General features: G+C 51.8%; 1 protein-coding gene across 1 annotated transcript; it reads right to left on the reverse strand.

Moving 5' to 3' along the window:
• Positions 1-3,076: 3,076 nt before the first annotated feature.
• On the reverse strand, positions 3,077-10,314 carry Nodal (nodal growth differentiation factor). Its single transcript, XM_077105515.1, has 3 exons — positions 10,119-10,314; positions 4,955-5,658; positions 3,077-3,229 (listed from the first exon to the last, which is right to left on the reverse strand). Exons 1-3 carry the CDS (start codon positions 10,312-10,314, stop codon positions 3,077-3,079), a joined length of 1,053 nt encoding a protein of 350 aa, XP_076961630.1.
• Between the last annotated feature and the right edge of the window lie 3,276 nt (positions 10,315-13,590).

Consider the following 13,590-nt stretch of genomic DNA (forward strand, 5'->3'; position numbering starts at 1 on the left):
ACCTCTGTAAGGGAAGATGGGGACAAAATAACCTGGAAAGCACTTCCAAACATCCTGTGCTCTGCCCTAAAGGCAATTAGGATGGAGGGATAGGGTCTTATTGATAAAAAGGGAGGTTTTTCAGGGTGGAGATAGCTCTTGGTTATGGTGCCATCTAGAGGCAACAGCCACTTCCTTGCCTGTGATTTCTATGTTTCTGCTGCCCTCTTAAAATTTGTCTTTCTGTTTTTACCCCCTGCCAGCTATGAATAATGATGCATCCATTTTTTTCCCCTTAGAACTTGACTTGGTACTGCTGAAGGAACACTAAGTGGAACTTTGCCTTGAGAGCAAGTTAAAATTACTGTAAGCCCCAGTGCAGGCAGGACAGCGGTGCTCAGGCAATACTTGCTCAAAGACAGAGTGACCAGCCAGCCCACAGCCTCAAGCTGAGAGCTGCTCCCCAGGTTAGGGCAGTAGGCTTTGCCCACAGACCTCTGGCTGGGCAGCAGAATGACCCTGCTGTGTCACTGGCACAGGAAGCACTAGCAGGGGTCAGGCATGGAGTCACCACTTTGTGCCTGCATTGTCATCTTGCAAGGGGAAGCAAGGCCTTGCTATCAGGGAGGTCTGTTCTGAGTCAACAGAGAAGCTGACTATAAATGCTCCCATGAGCTAGAGAGCCAGAAGTCGGTCCATCTTCCACTTTCTTGGCCCAGGCTATGTAAGAGCCATTGGGTAAAGATTCTTGAAAGCCCTGGGATGGGGTGTGTGTGTGTGTGAGTGAGAGAAAGAGGGAGATGCTGGGGTTAAAGCCAGGGCCTTGTGCATGCTAGGATGGTATTTCCATTTCTGAGAACTTCAGGCCAAGCCAGGTGCAGTGACACATGCCTTTAACCCTAGCTACCTGGGAGGCTGAGACAGAAGAGTGGCAAGTTTAGGCCAGCTGAGGAACTAAGAACTTCTTTAGAAACAACAAAGGCCCTCAGGTTGTGGTAGGGTTGGGTTCAAGAGTTTGATTCTAAAGGCCAAGGTGATACAAAGCTAGGTGAGCAAAAATTTGTAGATGGCTATTAAAGACAATACCCTGTTTTGGCCAGCCCATGAGGCCTCCTGGGGTCTAATTCAGGAAAGAGAATGGGACAAGCTGACCTCACAGGGTTGCCCCAGCCCTACTGTCCTCCAAAGTAAAATCAGATGCAGGATCCCACTGCGATTCTGAATTAGGCTAACCCCAGAGCAGGTACGTTTCCATTCAGGAAATGAGCAGCTAGATCAGTACTGCTGCAGAGGCACTGAGGTTTCTCAGGCCCAGATCTGGTTCTGGCAAGTCCAGCCCCAGCCTGGGCTAGGATTGTCACCTTGATTCAACCGAGGCTACAGATGAGTCAAGTCAGCTCAGTGAAGTTCCCATACAGTTGGGATCATTCTGTGGCTGGAGGACCAGCTGAGAGGCTTCCTGGGAAACAGGGTAGGGGATCAGTTTCCCTGGGCTCACACACTTCATAAAATGTACTCCCCCGCCACATAGCCCCTGTTTTGGCAGTGCTCAACAAGGTTAAGCAGGTAAGAAGTGCTGCCTTTTCATCCAGAAGATGAAGATTTGTGCTCAGATATTCTGCCACAACTTCCTGTAGGAAAACTTGGGGTCCTCTTTCTGTAGTGTGTGTGCAACCTGGAAGTAAGCCAGTCTCAGCTGACAAAGGCTGGGTGTGGTGGCGCACACCTGTAATCCCAGTGGCTCTGGAGGTAGAGACGGGAGGATCACAAGTTCAAAGCCAGCCTCAGCAACAGCAAGACATCAAGCAACTCGAGGAGACCCTGTCTCTAAACAATCCAAAATAGGACTGGGGATGTGGCTCAGTGGTCGAGTGCCCTGGAGTTCAAGCCCTAATACAAAAAAAAAAAAAAAAAAAAAAACTGGCAAAAGAATATGCCAGGGACTGGTCTTGACAGGCCTTACAAGCTTTGGAAGGAGATGACAGGGATAAGGCCCCAGAGGACAGCCTATGGCTTAAAACTCTGAGCCCACCAAACAAGACTTTTTGGTGGTGGTGGTGATCAGACCCATAGCCTTGCACTTTTCTAGTTATGTAGGTGCTCTACCACTGAGCCACATCCCCAGTCATACCCAGAATGTATTCTAATACACCCCATATGAATGTTAGCACCCACCGTCTTGCATTTTACAAGAGGAAGCTGAGCAGTGAATACTCAATTGAGGTCACATAGCTCAGTGACTACAGCCCATGTCTCCTGCCACCCAGAATAAGTCCTTAACCCCTGCTCAATAGGAACCGCAAGGCCCTCATTAACCGCACACATTGAGAGGAGGAGGTGAAGTGTCACCGACTTTAATAGTTGTGTCTGCCAAGCAGACTGACTCAAGGATGTCTGAGGGTTCCAGCTTCTGTAGTCCAACATGGCCAGTCCTCTAGGAGTTCCTGGCTCTCTTGTTAAAGGCACCAGCTGGCCTAGGAGAGCTAGACAATGGCTTTATTGTTTATGCAACTCATTAGCAGAGACCATGCCAGGGAGCCTCTGAACACAGCCAACAGATTGCCACTGGCCAACCAGGAAGATGTGCAGGGCTCCCCCACCCCAGCCTGATGCAACAAGAGCCAATAGTTTTAATCTAATAAATTGATACTTAATCTTTGAAGGAGAAGCAGTGGTTCACAGACTGCTTTGGAAAATACGCCAAAGCTATAGATCGCCTTGCCCCACCTCAAAAATAAATGCATACTTGCTCCAACTTTGCACACAATTTCAAGGGGTTCATGAATTTAAAAACAAATTGGGTAAAGAATTCTTGCGCTTGCACTTTTACTTGCTACTGTCTTTTTGATAAAGAGAAAATCCAGCAAGCACTCTGCCCTTTGCAAGGCTTTCTCTTCCCTCCTCCTGACCAGGGCCTCTGGGCTTGGTCAACCTCACAGGGCTCTTCATTTACAGAGCAGGCAGCCCTTCCTCTTCGGTTCTGCTGAGCAGAGCTGCTTCTTCCCTCCGTTTCTCCTCCCTGGATAAGTGTAACGTCTTCCAGGAGCTTCCCAACCTTCTGGAGTGTAGGCAAATCTGACATCCCTCCAGGATGTGGTCAGAGGCACCCACACTCTTCCACGATCATGTCTTTATGGTGCTCTAGGAGCACTCTGCCATTATCCACATACAGCATGCTCAGCGGCTTGGTCTTCACTGGGGCACAGCAGGTGGAAGGGACCCGATGGGGCTGGTAGCGTTTCAGCAGACTCTGGAAGGAAGGGGAGGAGAGTCAGTTCACATCCCTACCAGTAGGTCAGAAGAGTATTGTTTCTAGGTAAGGAGTAAGAAAGTGAGAGTAGAAAATCATTTATTGGCAGGGTGGAGTAGCACATGCCCGTTAGTCTAGAAACTCAGGAGGCTGAGGCAAGAGGATCACAGCCTCAGCAACTTAGTGAGGTTATAAGCAACTTTGTGAGAACCTATCTCAAAATTTAAAAAATTAATAAAAAAGGGCTGGGGATGTGGCTCACTGGTTAAGCACCTCTGGACTCAATCCCCAGTACTAAAAAGTAAAAATAAAAAAAATCAGTTTGTAGGTGCAAAAATAGAATAAAAATGATTTTCACGAAAGAATCAGCATCCAGCATGGCAATATATCAACTCTAACAGCTAAAATAGCTTTGTGCAACCTAACCAAGAGATTCTAAGGCTCATGTTTCTGGGTAGAGCAGTAGCTAAGCATAAGTCCTACCGTTCTAGCCTAAAGTGAATACCAACTTTAAAAATATTCCAAGAAACTGCTGGTTTAGTTCCAGAATTATGAAGCAGAAGACAATCACGTGGAAGCTCTTATAGGATTTGTTTTGTTGGCCAGCGAAGGGCAGGCAGAGTCAACAAGAAGAAAGGTGACACCCCCTTGACATTTAGGAACCTGTTCCTGTGGACATCTCTTCAGATCAGAGTGTGAGAGCTCGCACTGGGGACTGCCTGGGTTTCCACTTGGTGGCAAGGCAGGGGGCTAGTGGGGTCAGCGGCACCTCTGAGCCTCAGGAGGGCCTCTGCCCAGCAGTCCTCTGAGGCTGTGGTCCCACCAGCGACTCCCTTGAGGAGCTCAGCTTACGTGCTCATGCTCCTCAGAGGCCCTGAATTTGCCTGGGACTTGGCACAGAGGATGGACTGCAGGTCCCAAAGATTCACTCCAGGCTTCACGGAATAGATTAAAACACTCCGGTCCCTTACGACCTTTGAGAGCAGGGCAGGGCCACCTCTAACACCAGGCCGCCACATCAGGCTCTATATTCTCTCCATCTCATCCTCCCTCCTACACCCGTCTTGTCCCACTCCCTCTGCCACCTCCTAGCCCTTGCGCTGACTAGTGGCCCCTGGTGGCAGCTTCTGGCCTTGTCTACTCCTGCGAAAAGAGTACTCAGCTACAGTCTGAGGCAGCAAAAGTACAAGGGCTGTAACAGTGTTGTTTGTCACCATGGCCCCACAAACAGAGCCACCGTTTCACTAATGAATCAAACACATCTAGTCCCTGCCGCCTACTATATAGGCTGGGTGCCAATAATCTCATGAACCCTACAGCAACCCGATGGGATATGGCACTGCCCTCCCCATTTCACAGGTAGGAAAGCTGAGATCCAAGAGAATAAGCAGCTTTCACACAGCTAATGGGTAGGAATCAAAAAGACTCCTTCCCAGAATGTCAGGGCTAGAGGGGACCCGAGACCCTCCCTAATTTTATGAAAGACAAGAAGTCCTAGGGAAGCCTGTGTCAAGGGTAACCCCCCGACATATGGCATGACTCCACATGGGCTCTATAGGGTGGTCCCCGAGTCCTCCTAGGCCCTCCCACAGGATCTGGCATGTGGTAGGTGCTTGAATGGCTATAATAGACTGAACGTGGTAAGTGGTAATTCGACAGCAGAGCTGGAGTCCTGTCCCCCTCTCTGACGGCATGTCCCCAGGGCTTACTGCCTTGGCGTCACACCTGGATGTATGCGTGGTTGGTGGGGTGGAACTCCTCCCCCACGGGGTTAGGGCACTCGCCCTCGCAGCGGTAGGCGTTGTACTGCTTGGGGTAGATGATCCAGGAGCCCCACCCGATCAGGTTGAAGTCCACCTGGAACTTGACCTTCCGACACAGCTGGCTTCTGTCTGGCAAGTGATGCCGCCGGTGTCTCAGGACCCTCTCCCGGGAGAGCTGTCCCTCCTGGGCCCGCCAGGAGCTCTCAGCTTCCCACAGCAAGGTGGCGCCACCCAGCCGCCTCTGCTCCCGGGGCAGGTTGGAGTAGAGCAGGAGGAGCACGCTGGTGCCAGTGACAGGGGGCGTGGGGGAGGGCTGCCAGCACTCTCTGGACAGACTGGACATCTGTTCCTCCAGCGCCCTGGGGTCCTTCAGCCATTTGGAGAGGGGCTTGGTCACCTCCAGGACCATGCTGCCCGCAGAAAAGGTGACCTGGGACAAAGTGATGGTGAACAGTTCCATCCGAAGACGCCTCAGGCAGTTGCCTGGGTCCTTCTCTGTGTCCAGTTTTGGCTGGTGGAAGATCTCAATGGTGAGCAGGCCCTCGGCGGGGAGGTCCACGGGGCTGGGCAGCTGCAGCCGGAGCTCAGCCCACGCCAGCTCTTCTTCTTGGCTCAGGAAGGAGAAATCAAAAGCAAAGGTCCAGTTCTGCCCATCCACCTCCACATCTGGGAAAAACCAGAAAAGAAGCAGAGTGAGAGGGGGTCCCCCACCTCAGTCCCATGTTAGAACCCTAACTTATGTCGACCATCTCTTACTCTCACCCCCGCCCTGAGGAGGTAATGGTCTTGAGTCCATTTTAAAGATGAGGAAATTTAAGGCCCAGAGAGGTTGTCCATCTGGGAAGGTGACACAGTCGAGAGTCAAGAGTACATCTTAATTTCCTGATTGCCAAGTCCAAACCCCAAAGCACTGCTCCGCCAGTGAGTGTCCTTTTGGAAACAAACTGGTAAGAACTGGATCAGTCAGGCAAGAGGATCACAAGCCGAGGCAACTTAGCAAGACCCTGTCTCAAAAATAAAAATTAGCCAGGTGTGGTGGCACACACCTGTGATCTCAGGGACTCAGGAGTTTGAGGCAGAAGGATCACAAGTTTGAGGTCAGCCTCAGCCACTCAGTGAGACACTGTCTCAAAAAATAAAAAGGACTAGGGGTGGGCTGGGTTTGTGGCTCAGTGGTAGAGCGCTTGCCTAGTATGTGAAGCCCTGGGTTCTATCCTTGGCACCACCTAAAAATAATAAATAAATAAATACAGGTATTGTGTCCATTTACAACTAAAAAAATGAATAAATAAAGGACTAGGGATGTAGCTCAGTGGTAGAGCACTTGCCTATCATGCATGAGGCCCTGGGTTCCATCCCCAGTACTGCAAACACACCCACCAACACACACACACACACAAACTGTGTGAGTTCTGTCTTCCCCTCCTCTCTCCCCTTGCAGTCTAAGGCCAAAGAAAGCTTGGACCTTCTAAGCTAAACTTGGGCTTCCACTTGCCCTGTGACCTTGGAACAAGTCATCTTCTTGAGCTGTTTTCTCATTGGACAAGGTGATCTGTTTCACAGGCACATTTAGCTAGATGCAAGTGTCATGAAAACCTCAGAGAAATAGATGCCCATGGCTGACCACCCTCTCCCCAGCCTGTGCCTAAGGAGCAAGGCAGAAACTTCGTTTTCAGCAGGACTCCAGGTAGGTTTCTAAAGGTATTTGAGGCATGGCTTTTCAGAGACCTCAGCTGGTCTTTCCTATCTAGCTGCAGATGCTCACCCTCCGGGCTTCAGGTCCTTCACACACCTGGGGCCACACACAGCAATCACACACCACACACAGCCTTGTTCCACCGGCCAAGACAGCCAAGCCCAGACCAGGTGAGATGGGGGGGGGGGCAAATTCCATTCATTTCAGTCTTGTACTAATTTTGCCTGATGTCTGGAACTAGCACACATTTCTGGATTTCAGCTCTCTTAATAATCTTGCTGGGCATGGTGGTTGCACACCTGAATCCCAGCAACACAGTAGGGAGGCTGAGGCAGGGGATTGCAAGTTCAAGGTCAGCCTCAGCAACTTGGTGAGGCTCTAAGCAACTTTAGCTAGGTCCCATCTCAAAACCTGAAAAAAACGTTGGGGATGTAGCTCACTGGTAAAGCACTCCTGGGTTCAATCCCAAGTACCAAAAAAAAAAAAAAAAAAGAGTAAATAATAATAATCTTTAACTTTTTTCCCTCTTCTTTGCATTGGGAATAATGACACACTGCTCACCTCTGTCTTATCACCCTGGGAAACAAAGAGATGTCATGGTTTATTGTTAAGAAAATCAGGGGTTATTCCTTAGAAACAAAATCAGGCGACCTATAGCTGGTTCATGCACAGATCCCGGAAGCCATGGCAGTTACCGATTTAGATACAGTGGCACACATAGCAGTTTATTTTTTACTGTCCACAGAGCATCTACCATCTCGTAACAAGTTTCTCTGGAATGTGACCTATATCATAAAAGGGTAATTCCTAGCTTCAGCCTCCTCTCAGCTGCCCTTTTTCACTTAATTTCCACTTTTCTCCTAATTAGCACCTGTAGGGGGGCAATAACCGGCCCCTGACTAGCAGCTCTTCCCAGAGGTGTGGGAAAGACGCCCATCCATGCATTCCCACTGCTGCATCAGCTAACCATCTGGGGACAGTGAGACACTGTGGCAACTCCTGGCCACCTGAACCAGCAGGCCTGCAATTTTAAAATATTTAATCTCAAGTGTATACAAATGGTGTTATAGAGGAAAGTACTTAATGGCTAAGAGCAGCAGGAGCCCCAGAGTTTCTCCAAGATGGTTCAAATTCTACCATTCGCTGTTTTGCTGTTCAACACTGCTCAGGTTGCTTCCCTTCTCTGGGCCCAAGTTTCCCTCTTTGTAAAAGGAAACAGTAACAGTAACAGTGTCCACCCTACTGGGTGTTATGATTAACTTTACACAAAGTGCTTTGCCCAGCAGTTACCTAACTTCAATAAGCACTGGCTGTCTTCAAACTTCCTCATTATTGTCAGTGTCCAGAAGTTAGGTAGGGAGGTCCCTAGACAGGTCACATAGTCTTCCTGTAAGTGGGATGGACAGTGTCAGGGATGGGCAAGAAAGAGACCGCTCCTTCCTGTTGGAAGAAGTCTGGTGCCTTGCTCGGCCCCTAGAGGGCTTAAGGGTCATTACCATTAGCTACTTCCCAAGGTTGTTTTTTTTGTTTGTTTGTTTGTTTTTTGGGAGGGGGCGTTTAAAACGAACCCGGGTGCTTTACCACTGATCTATATTCCCAGCCCGTTTTATTTTTTAGTTTGATACAGGATTTTCCTAAATTGCTGAGGCTAGCCTTGAACTTGTGATCCTCCTGTCTCAGCCTCCTCAATTGCTGGGATTACAGGTGTGGTCATTGGGCTCAACTTCCAATAGCTTTACAAGAACCCTCTCCTCAAACCCTCCCCACTGTTAGCACCCTTTGAAGGTGAGGAAAGTGAGGTTGGGGGGGAGGTGAAACAGATGTAAACCTAATTTGGTTAGACTCCAACTCCCATTTTGCAGTATTGAGCTACAGCTCGACAAATACAACCGGGACAGAGGGCAGCTGGCTTAGGACAGCCCTTCCCCACCCGCCCCGCTCCTGGAGGCTCTTCCAGCAGCTTTCACACAACGAAGCAATCCCACGCCAACTGTACTGAATTTTATTGTGGAAATTTAGACACACCCCCTCCCCAGAGAGCAGTCCCCTAGTCTACACAAGGAAAACCAGAGGAGTAGGGTGACTTGCTGGGACACACATGGAATTGGGAAGCAGGGTTTGAGGGAGCAGAACCCAGTTTTCCAGATTCCCAGTCTGTGGAATCACCAACCACATTTTCAAGAACTTTCCAGAAGGAAGTGAACTAGAAAGGTGTGCCCTCCCCCTTTCCCATCCCTCATCCCCGGCCACCTTCTGGTCTTCTGGAGGAACTGCCAGGACAAATTTCCCATTGCCTCGCCCTCCAAGGTGTCCCCAGCCTGGTCGGTCCCCACATGACCCTTCCGGAGAGGGTCACCAGTCGGCCAGCCGTGTCAACGCAGACGCGGCCGCCCAGGCCAGGGAGCTAGGAGCCCCGCCCCCAGGCCCCGGAGGACCGGCGGGCGGCAGGTCAGATCAGATTAGCGGATGTGGATTGCGCCCCGGCCCGGGGAAGCGCCGTCTGGCCCCCGCGGGCGGAGGGTCTGGCCCCCGCGGGCGGAGGGAGGCGCGGGCCAGGGAGGCTGCCCAGGTGTCGGGAGGTGGATTGCGCCGGGGAAGAGGTCCTAGGTCAGGGCTCCCCCTCCTCGGCACCCAACTGCCCGCTGCGCTCGGGGCCCAGACGCACTGCCTGGTCCTTGCAAAGATGTTCTTGGGTCACTGGGCACACCCGCATCCAAATTTAGGCTGGGAGTCCTGGGTCACCCGGGAAACTTGACGTCTCCCCGACCCGGGTTAAGGCTGCCTTAATTCTCGGCTTCGTGACACTCCATCCCTAATCTTGGACCTGCGAGCCCCAATCCCTGATGCCACACCTCAGCCTGGAACACTCCCGCCGCCAGACTCCGCCACCCATTCACCCTCGTTCACAAAAAGAAAAAGGAGATTCGACAAGACAAAAATAGTCACAGCAGTGATGGCCCTTTGTTATTACTGTGCCCAGTTCTGTGTTGTGTGATGTGACTGTCACCGACCCCTTTCCACGGTCTTACAAAGAAGGCACCATTCTACCTTTTTACAGAGGCGCAAACGGAGGCTCCCAGGTGCGTAACTTCTCACACCGCGGCGGTGAGAAGCTGCGCCATCTGGCTCCCACCCTCCAGCACTGCGCTCTGCGCACCCCAGATCTGGACCTGGATGGCAGTGGTCCCTGTCGGGGTTCATACCGGGAACGCTGGAGTCCCCTCCCACTCGTCCGTGCCACCAGCCCTGCCGATACAGAAAAACACGCACAACCTGACCCTGGACGCGTCTTCCGAGCCCTGGGCTCGGTACGCCCGGGTCCACCGGGTCCCCAGCACCCCTCCGCAGCCCCAGCGCACTTCCGGAGCCCGCAGGCGGGTGGCTACCCCAGGCGCCCTGGGGCGCGGCAGGGTGCGGCGGCGCAGCCTACCTTGTGCCTGCAGACTGCGGATGATGTCCGCCCGGGGCAGCGGGTCGCGGTAGAGGCTCAGCATGTAAGCGAGAGGGGACGGCGACGAGGGTTGCCCCAGTGTCCGTAGGGGTACCTGGGCCACCGTGGCCGCGCCTGCCTGGAGCAGCACCCACCAGGCGTGCAGGAGGAAGAACTGGAGGCGGTGGGCGTACATGATGGGCCGGCTGGACCTGAAAGCAGCGCCTCCGCCCCTTATATCCTGGGTCTGCACAGCCGCCCCGCCCCCGCCATTCCGCCCACCAGGGAAGCTTTAAGAACCTATAACCCCCCTGGAGGGGGAGGGTGGAGGAGGGACCTCGACTGGGGGATGGAGAGATCTGAACCTGGGACGGCGGCCTGCAAAACCGGCGGAGGCCTGAGATCCAAACACCAGGTCCGGGCACCCTGCTTCTCAGTAAGAGTCCCTGTGGCTGAGGCAGCAGGCCCCCAGTTCAGAATTGAGGCTTTCTTCCTCCGCCTCACCTGGGACCCCTGCCCCGTCCTCTCCTGAGCAGGTAGGGAATGTGGAGCGCTCAGGCGGTGCTCCACACACCTGGGAGGCTGTGACCCAGCCCAGCTGGGTGCCGCCTTCTGGGCACTGTGCAGGTGAGCTCGGGGAGCTTCCCTGCTTTCTGCGGCAGGGCCTGTCTGGGGAGCCAGCCTACGGGAAAACGATTGGGTACTGGATACTTACAGCAACAGAGGTGAGCTCCAGAGGAAGGGCCCTGGGGACAAATGCCAGCTTCAAATACGGCAGTGTTCTCCTGGGGAAGGGAGGGCAGGAAGGACCAGGACGAAGCCTTTTCTATCTGAAGTTGGAACCTGGGGTGTAGGTGATTGGGGGTAGGGGGGGCTTCTTTATTCTGGTAACAGCAGTCTCTTCCCCTTCCCCCCACGAACAGGCATCACTTCAGGAAAAAAAGGCGTTACCATGTCCTGCAGTCCCTGCCCAGTGGTGGCAAGGCCACCGGAGACCTCAGGCCCCCTCCCTTCCATCTCCCTGGACCCTGCTTACCTCACCTACCCTGGAGTGATCCTTGCCTGGGCTCCCTCCCAAAGGAAGGACAGGACTGGAATCACCTTTAAAGAAATGTAAATTCCTGCCGGCCAGTCTGTTTTCCTCCTCCTGGAGGGCTTTCTTCTCTGCTGCTCCACACCCTGCTCCTCCTTTTCATTGAAAGCTGACCTTGTGCAAGACTCAGCACCAGGTGTCCACATACCGGCTGCTGTTTCACAGGATGCCTCCAGCCGAAAACAAAGAACAACAGATCAGACCTGAGCAAGGGTTAGAAAATGGGAAGAGGCTCAGCAGGTTCACCCGGGAGTTCCAAGGCTGGCTTCTCCTGAGGGGCTGACCCACCCAGCTGGACAGGGCCCTGCTCCGGAATCAGAGACCTGAGGTTCCAACCATAGTCTGTGGTCAGTCTGCACACCAACCATCTGTGGGTTCCTCAAAGCTAGGACTGCCCTGTTCATCTCATTCTCCTGATATACATGAAATCAGGACCCAAAAAACCTGTGTGAAGTAAATCCATAAGTTTCACTGTGTCCGGACTTGCCAGAGGATAAGTATCTCCTGAAATGTTTGTTACACTAATGATTACTGAATCCCATCCAATATTCAGAATTAGAATTTGGAGTGAGGGAGTGGCAATTTACATATTTAGCAAGCACCCCAATGATTCTTAGTTGTTCTGGGAACCTGGGTGGGCTAGGGTTCTACTTGCAGTTTGTAACTCCCCTTTCTAAATTCAGTTGTCTTCTGTAAAACAGCTGGAGATACCACCTCCCATGCAGATTAAAGGAAATGAATGTAAAAATACTTTGCAAGCTCTGAAAGCTGATATGATTATAAAGGATTATACATTTGGGGATTATTAAGGGTGTCCTTGGTTGTCCAATATCCCTAACCTGGGTGCTCACTAGGAATTTGGAGACTTGGCCCTCTAAATCAGACCCCTCCCCAGAGGCAGAGATTACCTTCAGCATATGCACATATAAATCAGAAACAGACTGTGGTTAGTCCTGTGGGGTCCTTTAGCCCAGACAGGGACAGCAAAAATGGCACCACAGGAGGGGTTCCAACAGGAGACAGAGTCAGTTCCGCAACCCAGGGCTCCCAGATCACCATCCGTCCTGGAACCTGGCAACCCTGCTGTAAACAGGGCAGATCCACCCAGGGCAGCCTTGTCCACTGGAGAAGAGACCAAAGAAATGAAGCTTCTCCTTTCCATCCTGGCTAGAATCTTCCTGAAATCAAGGATAAAGGTTTTGCATCCTGTGTCCCTTGAACAAGGTGGCACATAGTTTGGTGCTCCATAATTGAGTGAAAATTACAGAATTTATCCTTGTCCCCGCTTCAGAGATGAGAAAGCAGAAGTTCAGAAGGAACAAGGTAAATTACTCAAGAACACAAATTTATGAGCGGGAACAGCGTGTGAAGGGTAGGACTGCACATCACCCAGCTCCTGTTGCTTCCCCTGTTGCTTCCCCATTAGCTAAATGAGGGGTGAGTAGGTGCCTTCCACTAAGACGGGGGTCTTTTGTTTGTTTCTGTTTTTTGCTGCGCTGGGGTTGGAACCCCGGGCCGTGCACATGCTAGTCAAGTGCTCTACCTGAGCCACCTCCTCATCCTCTAAGAGTATTTGATCTCTCAAGTCTTGCCTTTCCTAGGGCTGGTCACTGCAGACAGACCTCATTTCTGATGTGTATTGGCCCACAGCCGAGCAGGGGGCCTGGAATTTCTCTCTGACCAGCAAGAGCAACTGGACCGTCTGACAAAGCTCATCCGTCTTGAAGCTTTCTTGGGTCTGGCCCTGTGGAGAACCCACTTCTCTGGTGCCCTTCGAGACAGAGGCTAACAGTCATCCTTCTCAATCTTAAAGGAGGTTAATTATTTGAGGGTCTGTTTCCTGCAAGGAAGAGCCCAAGTGAGTGTCCCTTTCCCAAGTGGGGAGTGGCACCTTCTCACTTCCCTGCCCCAGACAAACTGACCAGAGCATCACCTGACCTGGGAGATAACCTTTGAGCTCATCCCAGCCGGATGGAGGATGAGGGCAAAGTCCCTTGCTGTTCTCAACCGCTTTCCATGGGGCTGACCTGGCATGGCTGCCTGCTTGAACTTAGGTTAGGTCTCCAGGACGTGGGGTCTGGATTCTTCTACCTCACTTCCCACCAGGGTGAGGTCACTTACCATCTTGAAGCTTCCGCTTGCTCAGCTGTAAAATGGAGATCTATAATAACATATCACTAACAGAAATGTCCTAAGTAGGAAACGTGTGTAAAGAACGTAATGCGGGTAGCATTTGGTTATTCATTTATTTATTCATTGAACAAATCTGCGTGTGTGGTGAGTCTCCTCGTGTTAACTCAGACCAGATTCTCAGGGAGTCAGGACACATATTTAATGAGCCGGTTGACACCAGCTGCCTTCATGTGCAGGCAGCCCTCT

Source organism: Callospermophilus lateralis, chromosome 15 (genome assembly GCF_048772815.1).
Source record: "Callospermophilus lateralis isolate mCalLat2 chromosome 15, mCalLat2.hap1, whole genome shotgun sequence".
In the NCBI taxonomy this organism is placed as follows: Eukaryota; Metazoa; Chordata; class Mammalia; order Rodentia; family Sciuridae; genus Callospermophilus; species Callospermophilus lateralis.

Coding starts and splice junctions, on each gene's coding strand:
- Nodal (XM_077105515.1), bottom strand. CDS start 10,314: ATGTACGCCCACCGCCTCCAGTTCTTCCTCCTGCACGCCTGGTGGGTG. Junction 5,659..10,118: donor CCGCAGTCTGCAGGCACAAG/GTAGGCTGCGCC, acceptor GGTTTTTCCCAG/ATGTGGAGGTGGATGGGCAG. Junction 3,230..4,954: donor CCAACCACGCATACATCCAG/GTGTGACGCCAA, acceptor CCTTCCTTCCAG/AGTCTGCTGAAACGCTACCA.